Source organism: Benincasa hispida, chromosome 12 (genome assembly GCF_027475165.1).
Source record: "Benincasa hispida cultivar pf3 chromosome 12, pf3_genome.v1.1, whole genome shotgun sequence".
Taxonomy (NCBI): Eukaryota; Viridiplantae; Streptophyta; class Magnoliopsida; order Cucurbitales; family Cucurbitaceae; genus Benincasa; species Benincasa hispida.
Window position 1 is genome coordinate 13,831,987 of NC_143489.1, and position 11,112 is coordinate 13,843,098.

Here is an 11,112-nt window from a genome sequence, read left to right on the forward strand (position 1 = left end):
AATTAGTTGTTTCATTTGTTTGGTAGTAAGACATTGTTTGTATTAAATTTGTTCTTGGTTTAATATATCTATTTTTAGAAAAATAAAAATCAAATCATAGAGTTGGTGTCATTTCTTTTTCAATCGTGTAAATATGTACGTATTCATAATGCACCTAAATTAAAGACTTAGAAAGACTAGGTTTAAAATTAGAATAAAGTAAATAGAAAGTTAAAGTTGAAAGGAAGCAACTTTGCTGAAAAGTTCATAAGAATGGTGACAAGATAGATTCCGAGGAAAAGGAAAAACAGAGAATTTGAAAATTGAATGAAAGAGAAAGGTCTGATGGAAAATCACACTCTCCAACGCCATGAACAAACAAGAACAAATCCATCACACATAAACCCACCTGTTAAACCCATGAACAATCAGGACCCACCACTTCTAATTTCCAATTTCCATTCTTCTTCGTGTCTTTCTCTAATTTTGCATGCCTCTGCTCTCACCGCCCACAATTCTTCTTCCATTTCCCCCATTTTCAGTCTCTTTTAATCCAAACTCATTTCTCGTTCAACCAATTTTAGCTTCCTTTCTCCATGGCTGCCTCATTGACCTCCAATCTTCTCCTGTTGCTCCTTCTGTTTCTTGCTTACGGCGGCGCCAATGCCTCGCCATGGGACCGGTGGGAGAGAACCATCCGAATGCCGACTGAGAAGGAGGAACTGGGTGGTGGTGGTGACGATGATGATGATCAAAAAGTGGGTACCAGATGGGCAGTTCTTGTAGCTGGTTCTTCTGGGTTTGGGAATTACAGGCATCAGGTATTTGAAATTTGAAAGTAATTTGTGTAAATTAGAATTAGAAATTGATTGATTTTGTGGGGTTTTTTTTTCTTTATTATTATTATTTTTATTTTTATGGGAATAGGCGGATATCTGCCATGCTTATCAACTGTTAAAGAAAGGAGGATTGAAGGATGAGAATATTGTGGTGTTTATGTATGATGATATAGCTTCAAATGTGTTGAATCCAAGGCCTGGAATCATCATCAACCACCCACAAGGAGAGGATGTTTATGCCGGAGTCCCCAAGGTATGTTTAGGAATTTTAAGGCAAATAGCAAAAGTAGCCACAAAAGTTTATAGCCAGATTGAATAAGAGTGTAGAATTCATGGAAATGAACTGATGTTGGTAAAATTTGATGAGACTTCTCTGTTTATATACCAAAAAGCTTAAATGGATAGATAATGGTGAATTTAACGCTTTGTTCATATTCATTATACTGTATAGGATTACACTGGGGAGCATGTGACTGCTCAGAATCTGTATGCTGTGCTTCTGGGAAATAAAACTGCTGTTAATGGAGGGAGTGGGAAAGTTGTGGACAGCAAACCAAATGACAGGATTTTTGTTTACTATTCTGACCATGGAGGCCCTGGAGTACTTGGTTTGTTTTCAAGAACAAGACTAGTTGAATTGATTTCATTTGAATTTTGTTGAACTAAGCTAGTACATATACTGTTTTCCAGGCATGCCCAACTTGCCTTTTGTCTATGCCATGGACTTTATTGAAGTTTTAAAGAAGAAACATGCTGCTAAGGGATACAAAGAGATGGTAAAGGAAGAGAGAGAGAGAGAGATCAAATTTCTAAGCACTGTGAAAAACTTTTGTAATGTTGCATTTTGTAGGTTATCTATGTAGAAGCATGTGAGAGTGGGAGTATTTTCGAGGGCATAATGCCAAAGGATCTGAATATTTATGTAACCACAGCCTCAAATGCTCAAGAGAGTAGCTTTGGAACTTACTGCCCAGGAATGCAACCGGCACCGCCACCGGAGTACATGACATGTTTAGGAGACTTGTATAGTGTTGCCTGGATGGAAGATAGGTAAAGAAAAGAAAACCTCAATAGCCAATCAAATTTTCAATGAATAACACAAAATCATTCAACTTTTAACATTTACTCGTCTATTCCCAGTGAGACTCACAATCTGAAGAGAGAAACAATAGACCAACAATACCAAACTGTAATGGTTCTTTCTCTGCCACTCAATTACAATTTCTCCTCATTATAATCAACACCCAAAACTTCAGTTTATCAATCTTCAACCATTTGTGGTGCAGGTGAAAAGCAGGACATCAAATCCCAACAATTTGAATGCAGGATCACATGTAATGGAGTACGGAAACTCAAGCATTAAAGCAGAGAGGCTGTACTTGTATCAAGGATTCGACCCTGCTTCAGTGAACTTGCCTCCTTACAATGGCCGGCTCAAAATGAAGAGTATGGAAACAATTAACCAGAGAGATGCAGACATCTTCTTCCTGTGGCAAATGGTAATATAACAATTTCAGCTGCTAATACAGTCCTCAAACAATAAAAAACATGGAGGGTTTTTGGTTCTCCCCCAATTAAACTATTTCTGTTTTGATCTGTTCTCAGTACAAAAAATTTGAAGATGGAACAAATGAGAGAGCCCAAATTCTCCAGGAAATTCGAGAGAGAGTGGCACACAGAGTTCACTTGGATGGAAGCATCAGATTGATTGGTTTTCTTCTGTTTGGACCAGAGAAAGGCCCCAATGTTCTTGATGATGTGAGAGCTCCTGGTTTGCCTCTTGTGGATGATTGGGAATGCCTCAAATCAATGGTACAATTCAGCACCCCCATTTGAATTTTTAGATTTTTAAGAACAAATTGTTAGATGATATAATATTAAATTTGTTTTCACTCATATGAGACGTTATGGTTTATCGAAGGAGACGTTTGTTGATTTGGGAAATTGCAGGTGAGAGTGTTGGAGAGTTATTGTGGTTCACTGACCCAATACGGTATGAAACACATGCGGGCAATTGCAAATATATGCAACAGAGGGGTATCAGAAGCTTCGATGAGGGAAGCTTCAATGGCGGCCTGCAATGGAGGGAGTTATGGGCTGCGGCATCCTTCAAATCAAGGTTACAGTGCTTGAATAACGACACAAAATCATACGCTTCATGTACAAAAATGTCGGAACATTTTCATAATTTATATAATAATAAAGCCAGTCTATACTCCTATGTTTATTTATCTGAAATTTACATTAATTACTATCGGGTTTAGAAGTTTTGTGCAATATTGTTGGTTATTCTTTGATATATTCATTCTCATCAGCCTTTTCATTTCAAGATTTCCGGCAGATTCAGTTATTAAGGAGAAAAAAAGGAAAGAAAAAAAAAAAGGAAGGAAACCCATCAATTTTGACCATAAATTTATGCCCTTCAAATTATAATCGTTAAGTTTTAGGGAAATTGTAATAAATGGAAAAAATTAGCTAATATGTACAAATATAGCAAATAATTTTAACTTACTACAAAAATGGCTATGAAACTTCTTCCTTTGAGGGCTTCTTTTCAACCTCCACTTTGGCAGCCACTGTCGCCGCCTAACCCTTCCTTCAATTCAAATCCTACGCTATAAATTTAGAAGTAGAATCAAAATTTGCATAAAAATCCATCATCAAGAAAATCCAAACCAAAGAAATCTTGTCAAGCTGAAAGGGATCACCAAAGCATCTACTCCAAAACAACATAAATCCCTAAACAAACACATAACCACTCCTTCAAACATATTAGAAAATGAAAGCAGAGGTGGCAGTACATGATCAGCTTTACATTAGTTTATTTTATTTTAAATAAGTCTATTATTAATAGTCCATCTTCTATCACCGCCATCAATTATTGAAAGTGATATACTTCTATCACTGATAGATAGTAAAAATCTTCTATCATCTATCACTGTCTATTAGTGTAGAAAAGGATATACTTCAATCATTGATTGCCAGTAATATTATTCTATCACTATCTATCAACGGTTGAATATGCCTAAAAATGATATATCTTGTCAACTTCTTCAAATCAGCTTACTATTAATAGTTAGTGATAGTCTCCTATCATTATTTATTAGTGATAGAAAGTGATATACTTCTACTACTACAATTTTGGCTTTTGTTGATAGCCAAAAAATGTAAAAAAAAGGTCCTATGTTGATGACAAGAAAACATTATGAAATCCCTATCAAAAAACCCTGAACGTTAACAAAAATGGTTTTATTGACTCTCAAAAAATACGAAAAACCCTTTGTTGACGTTTTTAGCCATAAACAAAGGGTATGCCGACTTTTTTTGCCCATCATCTATATAAGACAACTATCAATGAAAATCTCTTTATTGATACTTTTCAAATATCAACGCAAGCTAATATTGATATTTTTTAATGTTTACTATTTGTTTAAAAAAAACATCAAGTACACCTTTTTTTTATACCTTTTTTTTAAAGATTGAGTTTGTTGATTGCAAAAATGTAAATGGTAGAAAAATTAAAGAGATATTGAATTCGAATAATTAAATGATCTAGTTTAGGCTTTTGAATTAATTCTTGAATCTGCAACTTGATCATAGGTCGTTTATCAGATAATTCTTATATCATCTAACCTTAGCCACATCACCTAGAAAAGCTAGTGAGAGTGTGGATGATCTAATTAGCCAATTTAATTAGATGAGATGCATCCTATTTAGTTGACCAACCACATTAAAATTAAGGAATTTGTTAAGATAAATTTTCAATAGAAAACACTTAATTAGTCATTCAATGTAATTCTTCCCTAGGTTAATTAATTAATGTTCATTGAAGTCAATTCACAACTTACAAGCTAATTTAACCTATTGTTACTTGTGGATTAATAAACAATTAAATATCACGTATTGCAAATTAAGCCTTAGCTAATGACGAGACATATCCTCAAGCAGAGATACAATCATAAGTATTCACGAGAGAAAGAATTGAAAGACAATATAAAGAACCGTTATAAAATGATCTAAATGATAACTTGTAGAAATATAAGTTATTGTAGCCTTTTACTTAAAATAGTGAGGATAGATAGGTTGAATATGTGTTGACAATACTATGAATTCATGCTTAAAACTATATTTGCGCTAAAGTACATTTGAAATCCTTGTTGATCGTATATCATGAGTTAACCTACGCCGAAGTAATATATTTTGCAACTGATTGTAGGATCTACCTACATGCACCGAGCTCTTACCTGATGAAGGAACATTTGGCCGCATGCCTTGGGATCTCTGACACAATCCCAATAGATCTTTTGCCACAACTTCAGAATGTTGACCATGATAGTAGTGTTGAAATTCTCACCTACCAAGTCAAAGATGGTGACTAATCAAAGCAGAATACCCAAACCTGTCAGCGCACGACTCTATAAATAGAGCCTTGACGATCTTATAGACATAAAAATAGATAAATTAAAAAACTTCAGGTGGGGAGAGTGACGAATTCTTAGCCAAAATTTTTAGACAACAAGCAAAAGCACATTTGAGAGCATCCTGGAGCATTCTCCAACTTTCAGAATTCCTTCCGATTTACTATTGGAAAAACTTGTTGGAGCAAGTGCTTGAGAGAGTCTTCTCCATATCATAATGCCATCAGCCTCACCAAGAGCCTTAGCACCCCATCAGATTGAAATAAAAGATTGCTGATAACTGCACGTCACTTCTTACTTCTCGTTTTTCCTTGTTGTATTGCATTTTGTGATTAAAACATTAGATTCATTTTGTAATCGACATTTTTACTTCTATATATTATCATGACTACTTTCATTATCTCATCTTTTTTTACCATTTCTTTTTTCTTTGCCATGGGTAACTAAAATCCATAAGGTAAAGGGGAAGCTTATACCATGCACTAAGTCTAAGCTTTAAGGGTTAATCTGGTTTGCTTAGTTGTAAATGCTTGCCTATGATCACTCATAGAGTCAAGTAGCTATAACTAAATACCCGACAGGGTAAGTAGCTGTGAGATTCACTAAGTAAAATAATAAATGTTTCTAAAAATAGAAATAATCTTATGCTTAAAGCAACATCATTCATGTGTCATAGAGATATGATAAATGTGGCTAGCCACCAAGAGGTGTGTGATGAACGAATGTTAGAGAGCTTGGATTACCCTTGATGTTAGATTTAGGAACTTATAATTGACTTACCCTCAACCCTGCTTTCTTCATTCATTTTTCACTACAAGCTAAAGCTACTGCTTTCTTGGAATTCTCGAGATCATTCTTAAGTCGCTCATCACTTGATTAGTTCATTTCATCTCATAGGTTCATGATCGCATATCCTTAGTTTGTTTTCCTGCATTGTAATTTATTTAGCTATTGCTGCAAACACATCAATCACACAAACATTTTAGTAAGCGAGTTCCTGTGTTTGACCTTGGTTCTCACCGAGAAACTTTTATCCTGTTTATACTTGGACTTGATCTAAGAAAACTTATGACAAACACATAGCTGACTGCATAACATAACTACAACTCGGTGCATAATTTATCTCAACTTAACATCATTCCTAATATGATCGGGCACCCAACAAGTTTTTGGTGCAGTTACCGGGGACTCATCAACTAATTTTCTTTGTGTGTTTTTGCATGCACCCTTTCAATCTAAGGCATATTGTTAGCTTGAGCGACCAAGTTACAAAAAGTATATGAGTGAGGGTACCGCACTTGAATTCGATATTGACCCAGAGTTCGAATGGACATTCTATCACAGAGTTAGAAATAATAGAAACCAAATCAGAACTATGACCCTGAAAGGGGGAATGGTCTACACGAATAGGGGTAGCATAACCCAATCTTACTGGCTAATGACCGCAATATACCAATGCAGAATTATGTAGTTCCAAACTTGTACGATTTCTCTCTGGGCATCATGCAGCCAATGATTGATGGGAACGTTTGATTCGAGATGAAGCCAATAATGTTGCAAATGATCCAAATCGCATGACATTTTGGTGGGGCTTTTGGAGAACATCTTCATGTCCATCTAATGTGCGACACACACACTATTCCTGGCGTGATGTCAGAAGGGATCAAACTCTCTCTCTTTCTACACTTTCAAAGATGAGGTCAAGCAATGGGCTTATTCCTTGGAGCCAAACGAAATCGTTGTAATGCAGGTTTTGATAGGTATGATTGATGATGTTCTATGCACATGATGATGCGATACTACTTCTAAATATGCGTTAATTATGGATGTTCATGTAGTATGCCATGCGCTGTCACAAGTTTCCTTACGATAGAACCAAGTGTAATTCCACCGCAAGTTTCTCGGTGTGATCCGAGGTTGAACACGGGGACTGATTTAGGTTATTGTGGTATGTTCATGATATATGTGATCAGGTTTTCAATCTTTAAAAATGTGTTTGTACAGGTATATAAATTGTTATAAAATAAAGTAAAGCAGTAAAGATGCGATAATAAGATGAAATACAATAAACCTAAACTAGATGATACAAGATATAGGCTTCATGTACAAGATGATGGGGTCAAGGCTGGCTGTGAAAGTTATGCAAAGACGTGGGATACGGCGGCAAGTCTTATGAATAGAATAGAAAGAGAAAGACAAATAATATAAACAATACAAGTTCTCAATTGCATTGAAGCTACAAATGATATTCCACTCTTCTCTTGGTGTACACCTTTCAGTAATCGGCCGCGCTCCCACATGTCTGTGGTGAAACAGAGACTAACGTAATGAACGCAAGGTTGCTTCCATGTCTGGAAGTACTACTCACTTTGTTCGTATTCATTATACTATATAGGATTACATTGGGGAGCATGTGACTGCTCAGAATCTGTATGCTGTGCTTCTGGGAAATATAACTGCTGTTAATAGAGGGAGTGGGAAAGTTGTGGACAGCAAACGAAATGACAGGATTTTTGTTTACTATTCTGACCATGGAGGCCCTGGAGTACTTGGTTTGTTTTCAAGAACAAGACTAGTTGAATTGATTTCATTTGAATTTTGTTGAACTAAGCTAGTACATATACTGTTTTCCAGGCATGCCCAACTTGCCTTTTGTCTATGCCATGGACTTTATTGAAGTTTTAAAGAAGAAACATGCTGCTAAGGAATACAAAGAGATGGTAAAGGAAGAGAGAGATAGAGAGATCAAATTTCTAAGCACTGTGAAAAACTTTTGTAATGTAATGTTACATGGTGTAAACATTTTTGTAATGTTGCATTTTGTAGGTTATCTATGTAGAAGCATGTGAGAGTGGGAGTATTTTCGAGGGCATAATGCCAAAGGATCTGAATATTTATGCAACCACAGCCTCAAATGCTCAAGAGAGTAGCTTTGGAACTTACTGCCCAGGAATGCAACCGGCACCGCCACCGGAGTACATGACATGTTTAGGAAATTAAGAAGACATCATGAAGAAAGTGATTGACGGTTGAACGAAAATAGACAGAAAATGGTAAATGAAGACTATCGAAACATTTAATATCTCTATTAAGCATTTGATACAAAGTGTGAATGCAGAGGTAAAGAAACAATGAAATACGACGATGAAAGAGATAGAACAGATACAAACAAGTGCCAATGTCTTGGCACTGATTCGATGGAGATCTGCTTGCCGGATAGGATGGATTTGATGGTAGGAAAAGCTTCCTTCTCAGGCTTGCTCCAGTAGTAGCAGGGATCTTTGCACAGAGCTTTCGATCGGGTATTTGGCAGATTAGATCTGAGATTCACCTCTCGGTCTTATCTAATCTTCTTCCCGGATTTCTTCACTTAAGCACTCAACTCAGCCTTTTCTTTCAACAGTTTTGCAGCGTATACCATAGCATACTTTTTTTTTGAAATCAATGGGGTATTTATAGGTATAGATTTTTGACTCCAGCCTTGTGGTCCCCACTTGATCGTTATGGTAATTTCGAAGATAGAGGGATATTATTCCTTCTGTTATGTAATCAGAACGTCAATTCTGCACAACCATTAATTGTACACGTGTTTCAATCCTCCGCTTTTGCATTGCTTAGCTGCATCTTTCGATCTTAGGTTCACATGCGGTGTTGTTTTTATTACCGCATGCGATTGAAACACAGCTCTCAACCGACTATCGCATTGTGCCGTCATTGCGGTAATCGTCTCTTCATTGTTGATTGACTGGCACAGTATGACAGAGATGCGTTGATTAGTTTCTTGTGAGTCTTGAGCGCCAGCGGTGACTTGGTCTCCTGCAAAACAGAGTAAAATTCAGCTTGTCTTCCATCTTTATGGTGTTAGTGAGTGTAATTGCAAACATTTATAATTATTGTAATACTAGGCTTATTTTCATACAATCGACGCATATTTATTAACTTTTGGCCACAATTTCTAGATAAGGTGGCATAAATAACTTGTATTTCTACAAGTTATCACACCCCTAAATTTAGATATATGCTTGTCCTCAAGCATATCTTCTACTAAGGCAAGCATGCTCAATTCCTATCCTCTATGTTTACGACGATTGGTTGCTTCGAATGCTGCACTTAGGCACATTACTTGACATCGCAATTTCCTTCTATCCTTGCTAATTCTTAGCAAGCCCTACTTTATTCTTCTATATGACAAACTTCTGCTCAAAGATGCTTTTCTAGTTTTCAAAATAGAATGTTTATCTTTTCTTTGTCAAAACAACTTGATGTATCTATATGCGGTAATAAAAAATTTGCGTCATTTCTTTATTTAGAGACTGTTGATCATGGTTACACTCTTCGTTTTGGCTTATTTCCATAGGTGTCATGCGAACATCCAACTACGATTGTGTGCCAATTTCAATTTTAACTCATGATAATTAGAGGAGTTGTCTCTTGCATTCTTTTAATTTTGTTTTTGTTTCTTTTTTTTTTTTATATTGCATTGTTCTTGGAAACCCACCTTCGTTTTGGCTTGCTCCTACGGGTGTCATATGAACATCCAACTAGGAGCAGACTTCTTTCACAACTAAACTCTTATCAGGTTGGGACAGTTTTGAGGTTTTCCCTTGCATTGACATTGGAGGTTTGCATAATTTTTTTTTCTCGAAAATGGACACATTTTCTTAAATACAACATAATCTTGATCTCATCTGCTCAAACCTTCCCCACCCCCAAATTTAAAGATGAGCAAGGTCCTCATTGCATTGTTTGGAAAGACTAGACAAACACTTAGAAGAAAATTTCAAAAAGAAGGTTTGAGCAGAACTTTGAAAGATAAAAGGTAAAGTACTGCTAAACTAAGAATTAACTAAGTGTTAGTTAGAATTTACTAAGTGTTGGAAATGTTTCTAAGTATAAACATGTAATACATCATAGCAACGCAATGAAGATCGTAAAAATAAAAGATTTATAACATTACAAAAATTGACAAAGGAAGATAAAGAAAAAGGCACAAACAAAAAGTGGAGTGAATATATACTCTGATTGTATTGACTATTAACAAAGTATACAAATAAATTACAAATGAACGCATTACAAAATTTTCTATTGCCTGTACAAGAGTCAAAGAATTTGATTACTTTACAAATTTGATTCAGAAGGGTGCATGATTCAGAATTCACACCCTACTTCTAATAAACGCAGATACATTTTTGTTGAGGACGGGCAACATGCATACATCCCCGCAACACACCCCTGAACCAACACATTTCTGGAGGATACCTCAACATAGTGCATTTGGCTGAGGACGGGCAAAGAACATATGTGAGCACAACACACCCCTCACCGCAATGCATTTGGGTGTACTGGATGCACAGTGTCGTTTACTTATTACACCCATCCTCTCATAGTTTACTTTCCTGTCCTCTTAATTCATAAAAAAATGCTAGTCGAAAAGACCTTGCGGTGATTTATCCAATCATTCACAAAAATTATATGATCGGTGCTACTAAATTTAAGATATGAGGAAACATGCAAAATTAAATTGGAAGGAAATACAGAAATATTAAAGACTGATTCTACTAGACAGTAATTGACGAAATTTAGAAAACGATAAAAGAAAGCTATAAAGAAAGCGAGTAAACATAGATAGGAAGGTCGATTGAAAGAAGTTCTTAGAGTTACCGCAATCGCTTTCCCTGTAAGCGGTTTAATCCTGCTTTCCCAAGTCAATGGTGTCCATGCGTCGATCGAAGTTGCCTCCATAGTAGGGCTTAATTCGTTGACCATTGACTTTGAATACGTTGTTCCCATCTAAAGCTGTTAGTTCCACTGCGCCATGAGGAAAGATTTTCTTGATTCGGAACGGCCTAGACCAGCGAGACTTCAACTTTCCTGGG

The 11,112-nt window shown here is 36.1% G+C and overlaps 1 protein-coding gene across 1 annotated transcript; it reads left to right on the plus strand.

Annotated features, from left to right (window-relative positions):
• Positions 1-236: 236 nt before the first annotated feature.
• Positions 237-3,095, plus strand: BETA-VPE (beta vacuolar processing enzyme). The gene is made up of 9 exons (XM_090307697.1): positions 237-800; positions 907-1,071; positions 1,270-1,426; positions 1,509-1,594; positions 1,669-1,868; positions 1,959-2,007; positions 2,105-2,317; positions 2,424-2,630; positions 2,769-3,095. Exons 1-9 carry the CDS (start codon positions 576-578, stop codon positions 2,949-2,951), a joined length of 1,485 nt encoding a protein of 494 aa, XP_090163823.1. The 5' UTR covers positions 237-575; the 3' UTR covers positions 2,952-3,095.
• The last annotated feature ends 8,017 nt before the right edge of the window (positions 3,096-11,112 follow it).

Coding starts and splice junctions, on each gene's coding strand:
- BETA-VPE (XM_090307697.1), top strand. CDS start 576: ATGGCTGCCTCATTGACCTCCAATCTTCTCCTGTTGCTCCTTCTGTTT. Junction 2,008..2,104: donor TAGACCAACAATACCAAACT/GTAATGGTTCTT, acceptor TTTGTGGTGCAG/GTGAAAAGCAGGACATCAAA. Junction 2,631..2,768: donor GGGAATGCCTCAAATCAATG/GTACAATTCAGC, acceptor GGGAAATTGCAG/GTGAGAGTGTTGGAGAGTTA.